This window comes from Euprymna scolopes, chromosome 25 (genome assembly GCF_053919585.1).
Source record: "Euprymna scolopes isolate OS-2025 chromosome 25, ASM5391958v1, whole genome shotgun sequence".
Classification (NCBI taxonomy): domain Eukaryota; kingdom Metazoa; phylum Mollusca; class Cephalopoda; order Sepiida; family Sepiolidae; genus Euprymna; species Euprymna scolopes.
Genome location: NC_136506.1, coordinates 93,094,198 through 93,112,643, shown reverse-complemented (window position 1 = coordinate 93,112,643; position 18,446 = coordinate 93,094,198). Strand labels below are relative to the sequence as shown.

The window sequence follows — 18,446 nt, the reverse complement described above, 5'->3', positions numbered from 1 at the left end:
CCAGGCTAGTTATTAATAAATACTAATCTAAATTTCAATGTTTTTTTTGTTTAATGATGTTCAATCTTAAATTATACCTATGTATGTCTATATAATAAATTATATTTATGTACGTCTATATAATAAATTATATTTATGTACGTCTATATAATAAATTATATTTATGTATGTCTATATAATAAATTATATCTATCTATGCCCGTAAAATAAATCACGGCTCTACACAGTTAAGAGGAACAATATATCTATATATATATATAAAGTAAGAGATGAGAAATAAAAATGACATATAACGTCGATAATTTTATCCTCTTCTTTTCTTCATTGATCTAATAATAAAGTTATATGTAACTTTTATTCCCCATCTCTTATTTAATATATTAAATATATATTTAATATATGCGTGTATATATAATATATTTAATGGAACTCAAAGAAAGCGGACAGTGGCCGGTAGTCGAATGGAAAATAATGAGACAAGCTACCACGTGCAGACAGTTAGACGACCCATGTAAATTATGCCTCCATGAAAAATTTGCTATCCTATACTTTAAAGAACCCCAAAATCTATTAAACTGTAGACGAGAAATAGCAAACAACTGTGTTCACAAAATAAAACTTACTCTAGGATAGCGATACAAAATAGCTTTAAAACTAACAATAACAATAGAAAACAAACAAATAAATTAATTAAATAAACATGAATATACATAAACGATCACACATATGTGTATATATATATGTATATATATGTGCATGTATGTTTGTACACATAGGTATATTTATATATATATATATAAAAAGGAAAACGTCTACCTTAAACCACTAACCTAGTTCAAAAACAGATCCTTTGTTCGATAAAATGTATGCCCATTGGCTGATAGGAAGGGGCGCGGTGGATACTAGAAAGCTGATTGGCTAACTAAAAATCCTCAACATATATAAAAACAAGAAGCAACCACAGAATTCGCGCATAAGCCTGACGAATCCTATAGTGGATGAAACGCAGAATATTCAGTGTAGCTTAATCGCCATATATATTTTATAAATTACTCACTATATATATATATATATATATATATATATATATATATATATATATATATATATACGAGCAAACAGTTAATAAAACATGTTAAAAAACACTTTGAAAAAAACATATTTAATCTGAAAAGGAAACACTAGATAAGTGGATAGTCCTTAATCCGCGGAGTTTCGAATAAATACTTTCCTTCTCATGAGAGGGTAGGAATTAGCAAAATGCAGGATCGGATTTTGCAACAAAATTTTATTTTATTTTATTTTTATTTTATATACATTTATACATATATATATATTGAATATATGTGTGTATATATATACTTTATTTAATATATATATTTAATATATATATTTAATATATATATAATATATTTAATATATATAATATATTTAATATATATAATATATTTAATATATATATATATTTATATTTTTAATATATTGTGTGTATATATATATATTTAATATATATATATATATATTTAATATATGTGTATATATATATTTAATATATGCATTTAATATATATATATTTAATATATATATATAATATATTTAATATATATATAATATATTTAATATATATTTAATATATATATATATATATATATATATATATATATATATATATGATTATTGAAAATGGATAAAATCCGACGATATGAAATTAAAATGGAGGTGAAGAGGCCTAGAGGCTCGAGGTTTCTCCTGTCTTACACGGGCTTTCTCAAAATGGATGGTTAATGACCTTAATTTATATGTATTTGTGTGTGTGTTTTATCTCGCAGACATTCAAGCTCTTTTCCATATTATTTGATTTTAGAATTTTATCAGTTATTAACACAGAATCGTATATATTTGTGTATTTTTTTCTCAGAAATTCAAGCTCGTTTCTATATTTATTTGAGCGACGAATACGTAATTATCATTTATAAGCTATTATTAACACGTAATCATAAAACCTTTCATCTTTCTTTTTAGTTTAATCTTGTTTGCCATCGAGAATGGCTTTCCGATCAAGTATTCACCGTGTTTTTTGCTGGTTACCTCGTCGCCATGTTGGGATGTGGTTGGCTTTCCGATCGGTAAGTTTGAAATTATTTTCATAACATTGTAATGATTAGAAATTTATTGGAAAATAAAATACATTGAAATGAAATAACAATAATAGTATCGTTTTTTATCTATTTCTCTCTCTCCCTCTCCCTCTCCCTCTCCCTCTCCCTCTTCCTCTCTCGCTCTATCGTATTCAATGTCTATCTATATATGTCTATATAATAAAGTTGTGGGTTTCATACCACAGGAAAACCATATATATATATATATATATATATATATATATATATATATATATATATATATATATATATATATACACTAAATTATATCTATGTGGGTTTCATACTACAGGAAAACCATATATATATATATATATATATATACACTAAATTATATCTATGTACGTCTATATAATAAATTATATTTACAGTGCATCACAAAAGTGAATACAGCCCTCACATTTCTCCAAATATTTAAATATATCTCTTTGTGGGATAACACTGAAAAAATTATTTTTTGACACAATGAAAAGTAGTCTGTCTGCAGCATATATAACATAGTTACTTTATTTTCCCCTCAAAAGAACTCAAAATATGGATTTTATTTTTTTCACTCATTACTTTAACAATCTTTTCTCAAGACAATAGAAGACAATATAATCTCAAAATCACTTTTGAACAATTTTTATCTTTCCGTTTAAGAGCAAACGGGTAGACTAAATAAAAAATAATTACGGTATTGGGAGCAGAACGAACTTTTCTCAAAGTGAAAAGTCGCAAAAAAAAGAAGACAAAATAATAATAATGGCTGGAGATGGGGAAAAAGCTAACGTCAAATCGGGCTGTAAATCGGATCTTAAAATGGGGGGTCGATTTACTAGAACGTTGTATGTGAAACTGAACCCCGTTCCAAATTCTTATTTATTGACTTTTTCAATTTGTTATATAATCTGTTTGCTTATAATCCGCAGAAAAAGTTGAAAAAAGACAAAAAGGAAAAAAATTGTAAAGGGGTGCCGATTGTTCAGGTGCACCTAAATATTTTTAAAAATATTTCTTTACCCAAGTTGTGCGTGATTAAAACTGGGACTTGATTTTTTTTTAACTTTGTTTTTCGTGTCTATAATTGTTTATTTACGTTTATTTTATTTCATTTTTCATTGCAAACAAAAAATAAATCTAATAAAAACTACTTGATCAATTTATATAAAAAAGGGGAAATCAGGTGAGGATCGGGTCATAAGTTCCAAACATTTTTAAAATATGTAGAAACGTTTCAAAACGTATTAATTATTTTTTTTAAGATTTGCCGTTAAATATTACTTAATCAATTAATTGTTATTTCCTAATATTTTCATGGCTGCTAATACCCCCCACACACACTAAGCCTAATGTGTACCTGTACAATGCACACTCTATCCTTGTATTTTTTCTTTTCGTTTTTTTATTTCAATTTTTTCAACAGATAACACCCTTTTTATATGAGAGATTTTTCATTTAATCTAAAGGCAATGATCTTGAGATTTATATTATCGAATGTATTCCGTATTGTTTTGCTGGTCGCCAAGTTTGATTTGTGCATACATGCATCCAATTTTTGCGTGAAAAATTGCGCACTGTTTTCACATTTGTTTTCACGCGCGCAGGCACTAAATTTTTGCGTGTTTATATATTAATTATGTATACTCACTTGAACTTTTATACATTAAGTCTGTATGCTCATTATTCCATAAATAGCTATAACTTATACTGACTCAACGGGTCACGGTTAATTTAGTATATTCTACATTCTGAAAATTCTAATATATATATATATATACACATATATATATGCATATAAAATAAGATGTAGTTTGCTTGAAGCATTGTATATGAGAGGTATATAGAAGAAATTTAGAAGGCTATCACAATGCGATGAATGGAATGTAGTTGGTGTTGAGGAAGGAAGACGAAAACAAGTGATAAATTTCAAATCAATATATATATATATATATATATATATATATATATATATATATATATATATATATATATATATAAGAACAAGGATTTATTAAGATATGATAAAAAAAACTTTAAAAAGAGTTAAAAAATATTTAATTTAAAAAAAGGAGAGACAAATTATATATATATATATATATATATATATATATATATATATATATATATATATATATTCAATTGCGTTAAGTATCAATAATATGTCTTACTTGAAGAGGTCTACTGTGTGTGACAACCTTCCATGGTATATTTCGGGGAAACTCCTTTGTCAAATGGTGGATGTTACAGATCTATTCAAAGCATGCTATGTAGAAGAGTAAAAACAAAATTAAATAAAAATTGCTGCGCAGGATGCCGCAGCAAATATATAGAGTAGGGGTATGTTTATATGTATAGCATGTTTTGAGTAATTAAAATTATTGCTGTTATTATTGCCAGAATTGTTTTTTTTTTAATTTTTGTATAAGAAAAAATAGAAGGGAAAAATGTTTTATTTTCAATTGCTTGGTTTAAATAAAAACGGCAGAATAAAGAAGTAAAGAATTAATAAATTTTAGCATCTAACGATTGCCATTTATCCCCCCCCTTTCGTGTCTTCCCCTCTCCTTCTATCTTTTCCCCCTCCTAACTGCATTCAGATCCAAACTTTCTCTCTCTCTCTCTCTCTCTCTCTCTCTCTCTCTCTCTCTCTCTTTCTCTTTCTCTCTCTCCATACTTAACCCATTCAAGCGAGCAACACGCTTGACCTACACTGAATAAGTAAAGTAAACCATTAAGCCTATAAATTAAACAGAAAACAAGAAGAAAAAAATAAAATAAAGTAAAAAAGAATAAATAAAATAAAATAGAAGTGTTTGTTAAAAATCAAATTATAAAAAAATCTAACAATAATAATAAAATAATATTAATTTCTCAAAACACGGTATATATATATATATATATATATATATATATATATGTATATATATATATATATATACATACACACATACCACCTTCATATATATGCCGTGGTATCCCGTACAGCCATTTTTATTTTATTTTTGTTCCATCTTCCACTAAGCATGATTTGAATGGATCTGTAACATCCACCATTTGACAAAGGAGTTTCCCCGAAATATATCATGGAACATTGCCACACATAGTAGACTTCTTAAGTAAGACATATTGTTGCTTAACACAATTGAATATATATATATATATATATATATATATATATATATATATATATATATATATATATATATATCTGCAAATTATCACTTGTTTTCATCTTCCTCTACACCGATTATATTTCATTCCTCGCATTGTGATAGGCTTCTAAATGTCTTCTATATATGTATACATATTTATATAGATTTTACATTCTGAAAACATATATATATATATATATATATATATATATATATATATATATAATGCTCGGGACATATATACTGTTGATAACTTTATGTGTATATGTATATATACATATATATATATATATATAAGTTTGACTCATGTCCAAGTAATCTACATTTTCAAGTGTTTAGACCCAAAATTGGCGGAGGAGTTTGGTAGAGTCTACAAAGGTCAACTCTTTCAACATTGATCTCTTGGCAGCCAGCTTGTTGCATGTCTAAATATCCTTTATGTAAAATTTCAAATGTTTAGACCCAAAATTAGCTGAATAGTTTGCTAGAAACCGCAAACGTCAAATCTTTTGAATTTTGACCCCTTGGCAGCTAAATTTTCGGCCAAAATCCGATTAAAAAGCTTGTCCTATGTCTGAATACACTTCCTGTAAAATTTCAAATGTTTAGACCAAAAATTGGCTTAGAGGCCAATTTTTTAAAAACTTTGACCCCAATTTTGACCGTTTAACATTTATTGTTTTGGGCTCAAATCCAATTAAAATGTTTGATTCATCCCCAAGTCACCTACATCTAAAACCTCAAGTGTTTAGACCTGAAATTGGCGGAGGAGTTTGGTAGGGTTTTCATATATCTCAATACCCCTTATGTCAAATCTCGAGTCTGTAGACTGAAAATTGACAGAGTAATTTTATAGGGAAATGTACACACACACACACACACACACACACACACACACACACACACACAGAAACAATTTCACTTTTTTTTACTCATGTTCACCCCTTACAAAGCATAGCGACGTAAGGGGCTACTATTTGGGGTCATGTCTAGTAAAGATTAACACGATATTTGTTTATGTTACATTTAAACTTCTGCATATCAGTACAGCCAGGGAAGAAGGCAACAGGAAGGGAATTCCAATGTCTAGCTGTTCGAGCGTAGAAACTATTAGAATAGAAAACTTTCTGTCTTTTAGGGACAACAACAGTGAAGGGGTGAGATCTTATTGCTAAGCGGGTTTATCGGTACGAGTGAAACGAGTTCATCAGAACACATTCCATTAGAATATTTGTAAAATAGACATAGTGATGCAACATTGCGGCGATGAGACAGGGGCTGGACCTACACTGAATAAGTAAAGTAAACCATTAAGCCTATAAATTAAACAGAAAACAAGAAGAAATGCAAATTATCACTTGTTTTCATCTTCCTCTACACCGATTATATTTCATTCCTCGCATTGTGATAGGCTTAATGAATATCATGAAAAGCTTAATTGAATATCATGAAAAGAGTTAAGCCAACGTAAATAAATAAATAAATAAGTGGGACCGATTAGATTGGCAACTCTTTTTTTTACTTTATCTAAGAGGGAGAGACTAGTGGTAGATGCACCAGTCCAGATGTGGCAACAATACTCCATGCATGGGCGAATGGTGGCCTTGTAACGGTACAGGATTCTCTCAGGCATGAATAGTCTTCTAGTTCGATAGAGGGAACCCACCTCTTTGCAGCAGCCTTTGCAATGTCCTCTATGTTTTGTTCCAGTTCATATTGCCCGCAAATGTTAAGCCGAGGAGTTTGAAGGTAGAATTCTCAGGTAGGGTGCTATTTGTCATGGATATAGGCGGTTGGAGAGGCATCTTGTAATTGTTAAAGGAGAGCAGCTTTGTTTTACTCGCATTAAATGTTACCATCCATTTGCGTCGCCATTGCACTGTGGTCTGGAGGTCATTTTCTAACAATTCTGACATTGTCTTAGATTTATGTGCATCTGTTCTTCCCTCCTGCCTATTATAGAGCATTGTATCATCAGCAAATATACCCATCTCGGACACAATATTATCAGGCAGGTCGTTTATAAATATCAGGAATAATAATGGTCCAAGGATCGACCCCTGGGGCACTCCCGCATTAATGTTATGCTGCTTGGATGTGACAACCTGTATGCCTCTATTGTCTAAGAAGGATCTTATTATATTTAGTATACGTCCAGTTATACCGTACGATTTAATTTTCATTAGCAGCCTTTATGCCAGACTTTGTCAAAGGCTTTGAATATATCAAGGGTACAGCCCTGGCTTCGCCCGCCTTATCCAGTATATGGTAAATGCGTTCAGAGATGACTGTTAAAATATCTGCAGTAGAACAAGATTACCTGAATCCATACTGTTATATATATATATATATATATATATATATATATATATATATATATATATATATATATATATATATATATATATATATATATATATATATATCTTAAAGTTTGACTAAACAGAAAGGAAAATTTAGATCTCTTTCGTCCTCACGGGTTTTAGTAGAATATAAAATAAAACAAAATTACGTGATGACATCTGAACAAATCAATGATCCTGAATAGCATTTGCGACTCAAGAAATATATTGATCTCATCGTTATGTGTGAGAAATTGTAATGTTTAATAACGCCATCTGGAGTTTCATAATTAATTATTCATACAAACATAGAATACATATTTTCTTCATGACTGAGTTGATTCACAAATTAGACGATTGTATACTAATATATCAAACATATATACGTGTGTGTGTGTGTGTGTGTGTGTGTGTGTGTGTGTGTGTGTGTGTGTGTGTGTGTGTGTGTGTATAAAAATAAAATAAAAATCCCACCGATGGTTTATGTTATGTTGTTTTGAAAAAAGAAAACCCGAATGAAAGAACAAAATATAAAGACAGAGCCTGGTTAATTCATACTACTGTCCCAAACCGTTTATATATATCTATATATCTATATATCTATATATCTATATCTATATATATATATATATATATATATATATATATATATATATATATGTGTGTATATATATATGTATATATATATATATATATATATATATATATATATATATAAATGTAATTCTTGGTTCGTTCAAAGTGAATAAAACCATATTTCTACGTTACCAATTTAATTGAAATTTTCAGAAAATTTATCTGTAAAGTCAAGGAATGTTTGCATGGTATTAAAATAAATTAAGATCGTTAAGATCGCAATTTGTAAAAATACATTAAATAAAAGAAAAAATATTTTTCGTAACTGCGGGACTGTCCGCCATTTCATTTCCGGTAGAAATGAGCCTTTCACGTGCACCATACGTTGACGACTTTCGAATTACAGCATTTAACTATCTAATTAATAGATGGGTAAAAAAAAATTCCCTATTTTTGAAATTATGTATATATATATATATATATATATATATATATATATATATATATATATATATATATATATATTACTTTAACCTTACAATTGAATAAAAAACATATCATAAAACTTTAATTAAACTTGGGAATACGATTTAAAAAATAGCGCGGATCGGTAAGTTCACTAGCACCATTTGTTTATCTTAATTTTTTTATTTTTAAAAGCTTTCCGGGCGAAGCCTACCTAAAATAAATTTGTCTAATTCTTAATTTCTTATGTTATTGAAAAAAAAAAAAGCATCCCGGAATTTTGATAAAATTTTCCATTATGTTATTGAAAAAAAAAAAAAGAAGAAGGTAAATATGAAGAATTACTCCACCCTCGAAAATTCCTTTAAAATTACCACTCTTGTAGGTTTTCGGGGTCGCTAAAAACGAAAACAACGTTTATAATTAAGGCAAACGAGTAGTTTCCAATATATGAAAAAATGTTAGTTTAAAAAGTGGAGGATCACTTTTCCATAATAATTTAACATAAAATGATCACACACTTTGTGGCCACGATTTTTTTCGGGGGGGGGACTTTCTTTCTACATGAGAAATTATTAATAAATGTTTAGTAACTTTTTCCTTTTATTATTCTTAAGGATTAAAACTTTTTTTTAATCATGAAAAGAGTTAAGCCAACGTAAATAAATAAATAAATAAATAAATGAATAAATGTTTGTACACGTGACAAATTATCAATAAATGGTTTAGTTACTTTTTTTATTATTTATGAAAAGAGTTAAGTCAACGTAAGTAATGTTTGTAAAAGTGCCAAAGGCAGCGTAAGTAAATAAATAACGAAAATATTACGTGCGCATACGTTAGCCTTGACTGATGGGGGGGGAGCTAAGGAAATAAATAAGTCGCCATGGAACTCAACGCCCAAGGAGTACCAAAAATAGTTTTCATGATATGAAGAAATTTCTTTTCCGAAAAGTGGGTGATCACTTTTCCATGTAAATTTAGCTTAAAATGGGCACCCACTTTCTGGCCACCTGAGGAAGGGGGGGGCATTTATTTTCGTGTTTATTGGCTTAAAGGTTTTTTGACAAGGCAGTTTAGTACGCGACTGCATATTTAACAGCCTTCGTTTATGCTCGTGTGTAGCGTAAACAAAGGCAACGTTTGTGAAATGGAAAATAGTCCCAGAGTTCAGGGGTTATTACCATGCAAAATAAATCAAACAAAAAACCTTTTAGCCAAGAAACACAGAAAAATGCCCCTCTCCAAGGTGGCCAGAAAGTGGGTGCTCATTCTAAGTTAAATTTACATTGAAAAGTGATCACCCTCTTTTCGAAAAAGTAATTTCTTCATATCATGAAAACTTTCTTTTTGCGACGGAAACGGTTTGCAGATTCGTTTTTAGTACACCGAAATCTACAATAAAATATTTCCTTATATACGAACATGAGACGGGCCTTAAAGTAAAATAATACCGGATTTTGGGGGCAGATTTGCCGTTTAGTTGTGCAAATATCCTCAAACCAGGAAATCACTGAAAGGGACTCTTAAAAGTCGTCACTTGTATCGAGCAAAAGTTTAAAATCACTGATTATATGTCAGCCTACGTCACAGTAACATATATTGAGTGAGTTCCTAACAGTATTTTGTATAGTTTTTTAGTTCAAACTCATTTTCCCAAAATTTCCCCAAACGTAACGTGTTCGATAGTCTGCCACCATTTGTAGTTTTGAAATATACCGATAAACACTGCATGTTTTTTAACCGATTAAACATTATACATTACATAAAAACACTACAATCTTATCCAGTTTGGTAGAACATTTAATTTTCTTGCCTTTGATAACATTTATTTGTTATATATTTATTTTTCGACAACTTCTTTGTATCTGTGTTTAGTAATACAAACCCTTTTCATTTAATGTAACGTTTAGTCGGCTCGAAAAACAGTGTTTATCGGTGTATTTGAAAGGTACAAATGGTGGCGGACACTATTGATTACGTTAAGTTGGACAAAGTGAGTTAAAACTAATAAAACTATACAAACCCACCGATTATGTCAGCTTATATCATGGTAACATATATTCGGTGAGTTTTTGACATTGTATTGTATAGTTTTTAGTTTTCAACTTACTTTTTCAAACTTAACGTATTCAGTCTGCAACCATTTCTGTTTTTCGAGCGGATTAAACATTTTACATTACATAAAAACACAAAACAATTATCCAGTTAGGTAGAAACGTAACTTACCTTACGTTTGCTTTCATTTATTTGTTTTTGGACAACTTTTTTCGAATCTGTGTATAGTAACCCCCCCCCCCATCACTCAAATATTAATTACTAACTCACATTTTTGTATACAGAAAAAGAAAAAAAACATTAAGTGTTTCAACATTTTTGCTACGTTCAGCTTTATCTATTGATTGTTGGTCGAGCCCAAGCTATGATGGACGGTAATCCCGAGGATCAGGATCCAATTCTGCAAGAGTACCATTTTTTTTTTTTTTTTTTTCATTTTCGCCTTTTTTTTTTTTTTCTTTTTTTTACTTTTTGGAGTGGATTGCTGTACTAAGAATATAGAAACATGCATTTTCTCTTTTTATTAGAATTTTCCATTACACCAAATTGAGCCACAGCAACGCGTGGCAGGGCACAGCTAGTATATATATATATATATATATATATATATGTATATATATATATATATATATATATATATATATATATATATATATATATATATATTGTTGTTTTTCCAAGCGACTGTGGTAAACATAGTCTGACAGTCATTTATAAACAGATTTATCCATATATATATATATATATATATATATATATATATATATATATATATATATATATATACTAGTTGACTTCGCACGCTCGCTATCATATCGCAATTTAATTCCATTCAATATTTGACATAATTGAAACCAAACTCAAAGATAAAAAACTTTTCCCTCCTATCTCTCTCTCTCTCTCTCTCTCTCTCTCTCACTTTCTCTCATTAACTACCACTCTTTTTCCTTCTTGTCTCTCTCTATCTTTTTCTCTAATTCTCCATCTATTGAAAAGGTAACAAAACAAATCGATTCCTCCTTTTCTTCATTCGTTCTGGTTTTTAATAATAATAGTAATAATAATAATAATGATAATAATAATAATAATGATAATAATAATGATAATAATGATAATAATAATAATAATAATAATGATAATTGGTCTGTTACTTCCGGGTTTTTTTCGAGTAGCTTTTCAAAATGTGCTTTCCATTTCGAACATGCATTTTTCGGAGTGTTTGCCTTTAACTTAGCTTTGGCAGGTCGTTTGCGCCCAGATATCTCATTTACTACTTGCCAAGCCAGATAGGATTGTTTGTTATCTGCTGCATTCTGGATTCGATCTATTTGTTCTTGAACATACTTCTATTGTTCTGATAGGTACATTATACTAAGCTCTTGAAGCGCCTGCTTCCTTAATTTTGTATTCTGTCGAGTGGGGTATTCATGTTGCTTTTGTATTATGTTTTTGTTTTTTTTTTTACTTTTCTCGTTTTAATATTATTTTATCATTTTCCCACGGTACTTTTAGCTTTACCTTGGGCTTCAGAGGTATACACTTTTTTACTGCTTCTTGGTGCGATCTAATGAAGTTTTCATTGGTGGTATTAGCAGTTGGTTCCTGCTCTTGTGTTTGTAAAGCATCAAATCTGTTTCGCAGTTCGAAGATGAATCTCTGTTTGATCTGATTGTCATGTGACAACGTTGACCAGTTGTAGGGCTGTCTAGATGATTTTTTAGTTTTGTTCGCTCGTGGGCTTAAATCAACTTAGAGGTTATAATCCTATGATCAGTAGACACACCATAGAAACTGCTATAAGCTTCACAGTTAACCAATTCAGCCGATTGTTGTACAGGAACTCGATATTGAGAAGGGTGATTTTACAATGGAGGAACTTCTAAATGTACTAAAGAAGACCAAGAATCGTAAAGCTGTAGGTTTAGATAACATACCTCCTGAAGTATGGAAGGCAGGTGGTTTCAATGACATACTTCTTAATTCATGCAATTCTGTATATAATCAAAAAATTATTAATATATGGAGGGAAGGATGCATACTTCCTTTCCCCAAGAAGGGTGACCTAAGCATACCAAGCAACTACAGAGGAATAACACTCACTCCAATTGCAGCAAAAATCTACAATGCCATGCTTCTCAACCGTATCCAACCAAGGATCGAAGAAGTGCTCAGGAAGAACCAAAATGGATTTAGAAAGAATCGCTCTACTACTAGCCAAACACTTACTGTTAGGAGACTGATTTAGACAAGGAAGTTCTATTTTTGTACTCATTATTTTCAAAAGAGCACTTGTGACCGATAAATCTTTCTTTAAAATTGTTATTTATTTACCGAATAAGAAAGATTTACCAGTCACAAGTGCTCTTTTGAAAATAATGAGTACAATAATAGAACTTCCTTGTCTAAATATTACAATGAACTAGTAGAGCAAGGTTACTCCCCAATAGTAAATTGGAAAATATCAAAGAAAGCTAAAACCTGTTCATCTTTAAACTCGCCTTGCTACCTATGTCTTTATGAGAAATTATTTATACTTACTTTTAGAGAAAGAGATAAATTATTAAATAAGAAGCACGAAAATTCAATTAATTGCAAACCTTATAAAAACCATCTTTTAAGTAATTTAGTTTAGATATAAAATTTAAATAAATTTAAACTTGTCACTGATTTCTATAATTTATTAAAATACTATTAATATACTTTCTCCTCGCCTGATTTCATTCTTTACTTCCCCTATCTTATATACCTATGTGTCTATGTGTATATGTATGTGTCTATGTATTTACTTTATGACCGTGTGTACTTAGATTTATATATTTCTATATTATTTTGTATACTCTCCCATGTTTATTCAATCCATTTGTATGTTTTTATGTGTGTATGCATCTATCTGTACTCTTGCCAAATTATTTGTACTCTTATGTATTTCTATATATATAGTTTATGTAAATTATACATATTTATGTGTGCGTATATATATGTGTGTGTGCGTTGTTGTATATTACTATATGACTGTGTGCATATATTTGTGTATTTTTTGTATGTATGTGTAAACATAAAATTATATATATATATGCTCATTTGTATGTCTGTTGGTTCTCTGTGGGTATATACATATGTATTTTATTATTTTTAATTTGGGTACTATCTACCTATGTGTCGCTACTTTTTAGTATTTCGTTGATTTAATTACTTCTTTTGCCTGAATATATTTATATATTTATATGTAAGTGCACTTGTATCTGTGTTATTAGTAATCTTGTCTTGAATGTATTAATTTGTGATTTAATTTGACTTTATATCTATACTTCAATAGCTTAAACTTTCAACTTAATAGTATAGTTACACCTTTACTTATGTGCATGTACATATATATATATGTGTGTGTATATATATGTATATATATATGTGTGTGTGTATATATATATATATATATATATATATATATGTATTGTATTCTTTTTATATACATAAATATTAGTAGATTCTTATTTATAATTATTGGTCCTATTTAATTTATTTAATCCCCTCTTATGGCTAAATATGTTATATTAAAAAGATAATAAATATTAATTTTATTCTGTTTTTATTATAATTATTATTATTATCATTATTATTATTATCATTACTATTATGTTTATTATTACTATTATTATTATTAATAATAATTTTAATATTGTTTTATCATTATTTTTTTCTTTTATTTATATATTTATCTAATAAAAACGCGAAAACTTTAAACTTATATCATTTAGCATAAAGGGCTTAATTAATTGTAGACGTATGTTTGAACTGCGTTGATATTACTCGTGGACGTATGTTAGATGATAAATATGTTGGCTGGATACATTCGCTGTCTTTTTTGACATGTTCATTTCTGATGCTTGGATTGTATCTTCTGTTTGTATTTGTAATAACATGTTTCGTTACTGAATTGTATAATTGTTCATAAATTGGTTGACACGCAGATCTTTTTCTTTTTCTTTTTCTATATACTGTCAAATTCTTAGTTTCTCTCTTTCTCTCTTTCTTTCTCTCATTATTCTTTCCTTTCCCTTCTAGTCCTTATTCTCTTTATAATAACCATTTATATCTTTTTTTCTTTTCTTCTCCCTATTATATATATATATATATATATATATATATTTCTCTCTATTTTCTTTCTCTATTTCTTTCTCTATTCCTTTTTTTTTCTCTTCTCAATCACTCTCTCTCCTTTATAATCTTTTAACTTTATTTAAATTGCCCCTTCCTATTTACATCTTATAATTAAAGTTCTGTGTTTAAAGTTTTTTAACTCCAACTTTTAAAGAGTTCCTACCTAAAATAAAAATCCATTATTCATTGAACTTTTGAATAGTCAAGTCGCTGCATGATGATATCTGTTGTTTGATTGAAACAAGTGGCTATTTGTAGCAGCGGGATGTGAGCATGTTTATATAACAATAAACAAGTATATATATATATATATATATATATATATATATATATATATATATATATATATATATATATATATATATATGGGCGCGAATGTTTCTTGATGTGTATGGTTGTGTGTCAGTGTTTAAACATCCAACAACAGTTCAACAATGGGACAATTTACGTAACACAATTTCTACGGTTTACATCAACAAACGCAACACATACTTTCTTCGTTTGTTGAGACGCTCCCTACATTTTCTCTTTCATGGTTCTGACATGTTGCCACACTTCGGGTTTCTTTCTTTCGTTTTGCATAACATTAAAACACAGACTATCTCTTTTATGAATAAACGTTTATTTCACGCTCTGGGGTTTGTAACGGCTACATCTTGCTAATCCCACGTCCCCTGGCTCCAGGACATGGATACAATCTCTTTCGATCCTGCCGCTAGCAAAACCCACTCTCGACTGCCCGTCTCTCAACTAAAACATACTTGCACATCTAAACCGTTTCTCTCTCTTTCTCTCTCTCCTTACGTCACCACTGACTAAAAACCAAATTGTCTGTATTGATTAATCTAAAAATTAAGTGTCAGCTAAAATTTCTAACTGACATATTTTTTGTAACATTCCTTTCTATCAAAACAATTTCTCTGAATATTTTCCTCTACATGATATTTAACAATATTAATAATAGTAAACGTTCAGGATTATTTGGCGTTGACCCGACACGCTAATATAATACTATACTCGCAAGTAAAAATGCTACCACTAATACTACTACTACTACTACTACTAATAATAATAATAATAATAATAATGAAATAATAATAGTAAAATACTACTATTACTAATATTAATTATATATATATATATATATATATATATATATAGAGAGAGAGAGAGCTATATAGAGAGAGGTAGAGATAGATAAATAAAGAGATAGATATAGAGATAGATAGAATAAGCGAAAGAGAAATAGCGAGAGAGTGGGAGATAGAGAAAGAGTGAGATAAAGGAGGGAAAGGGAGAAAAAGAGAAATAGAGAAAGACGGAGCAGATTAGTTTATTTTAGTATCTGATTGTTTTGCTTGCACTTTTTCACAAGGTATACGAAATATATACTAAACCGATATTTAGTTGTGAAATTTGTGAACCTTTTTTTTTATATATATAATTTAACCTTTTTATTTTACATGAAGTTATCTTTGTTTGATTTCAAACAGTTGATATATTTTCACGATCTTTTCCAGATTTGGACGCAAGACTATTATCATCTCTGCTTTAATGTTGCAAGGCTCAGCCGGAATAATCTCATCACAAATCTCGAACTACACTGCCATCCTCATTCTTCGATTCTTAACCGCCATCGGAGGAGCTGGTTCATTTGTTCCATCTGTTGTGTTTGGTAAGCTGAGATTTATTATATTTTATTTCCACTAATAAATATTCTAGTATATCAATTTTTTTATGTCCAGGTAAAAGTTCTACAAAATTACAAAACAAACACCAACGAAGTCAGTATATTTTTGATCGGCATTACCCTGAATTAATAATATCTACAATTTAGTAGAAAATATTTATTCTCTGGTGATCAACTTTGTCAGATTTGTTCAGTCAATTTTTCGGTGTTACTAAGTTGAAAAAAATGCCAAGTTATCTATAGAGTATATAGAGTGATGTTATGTGTGCGTGTTTGTGTGTATGCGATAGGTAGAGATCTATCTAAAGTACAAAACTATAAAACAGGCACTCACAAAGTTGATATTTTCTTGAACGGTGTTGCCCTGGATGAATAATATCTAAAATGTAGTCTCCAACCCAATGGATCCTGCACTAAATCAAAATTCTCTCCCATCGACGAAATGTTGCATGTATGTGTCTATTTGAAAAATACTTTAATGGCATGTGCTCCAACGAACTCTTAGAACTTGTACCCTCTCGGCGTAGATACCTCCGACTAACCCGACAAGCAGCAAAATCCCACCTCTACACTGTAGAGAACCATTAAATGCGGAAAGCTTTCTACTCAAATAGGGTCTGTCCTCAAACTGCTAGACTTTAGAATTCCCTCCCGGGTCCCTACCGTACTGACATGCAGAAGTTCAATTGTAATGTGAACAGCCATCTTGCTGCTCATCTGCTTACATAGTATCTCTGTAAATTTTGTCCTAAATAACAGCCCTTACATTCAAGTGGGACCGTGTTTTTTTTTTATAAGGTGAATAAGTCATAGAAAAAGTCTTTGGCCATAAATTAACAGATTCAACCAGGAAGGCCGTTCTTTCAATCATTTTATGAGCTAAGGGGAAGTAACTTATGCGAGGAATTTATATAAAAAAGAGTTGTATGTATATATGTACGTACGTATGTTTGTATTATGTATGTATGTATGTATGTATGTATGTATGTATGTATGTATGTATGTATGTATGTATGGCCAGAGGGAGGAATTTATTGATCGGAGGAGAAAGAGAGGATGCAAAGAGAGACAGAAAACAGTAGATCTGATTAATTTATTCTATCTGCCATATTTGGTAAGCTGGTATCTATTATTATATTTTATTAGTGCTGATCCAAAACCTGGCCCAAGGAGGCATCAACAGTTTCCAGCAGTTTAAGGTAAGCTGCCTGTCAGATGATAAATTCAAAATGCTGAAAATCTTGATCACATCATACGAATCCGAAAATTCTACTGTAGGCATTGGTCTCCACGATATAATTATAGTCAGAATTCTTTCTGGAAATACATCGGGGATTGCAGGAGGGGGCACGTGGAGATGGCCAACATCCTAAGTGAAAATGATTTTATAGAATGAACTTGATTCGAATTTGGGACAGATAAAGAGAGAAAGAGAGAGAGAGAAAGAGAGAGCTCCTTCCTAATAGGTTCCAAAACGGCTGAGCCTATCTTTTTTCAAAACTCACACTAAGGTAATTTATATGTCTGGCAGTGTTCTTAGTGTTTTGTGCAGAAATTCATCCGATAAGTATCGAAAATCGAAAAATCCGATCCTAAAAATAGTCTTTCTTCTCTTTATATATTCAAAAAGAATTTTTACAGGAGAATGTAACGTTGGCCGGTGTAACGTAAAATATACCCCTATGAAAAATTATTTTCTTTTATCTATAAAAGAAGTAAGACTATTTTTTAAATCGTCAAGCCAACATGATATTGCAAACAAGCAGGCGGGATTTGATGAACGACATTATCATTATTTTCTTCTTATTTTTTTGCGAATTAATCCACTGGGCAAATTATTCCTCGTAATATATAATATTCAATA

The 18,446-nt window shown here is 29.8% G+C and overlaps 1 protein-coding gene across 1 annotated transcript in view; it reads left to right on the top strand.

The window, feature by feature from the left end:
- Window positions 1-18,446, top strand: part of LOC145247515 (organic cation transporter protein-like) — an 88,966-nt gene that overhangs the window by 34,106 nt on the left and 36,414 nt on the right. The window contains exons 3-4 of the mRNA XM_080109330.1: window positions 2,023-2,126; window positions 16,413-16,567. Of these exons, the coding sequence (XP_079965456.1) occupies window positions 2,023-2,126; window positions 16,413-16,567 (259 nt within the window). The remainder of the gene's footprint in view (window positions 1-2,022; window positions 2,127-16,412; window positions 16,568-18,446) is intronic.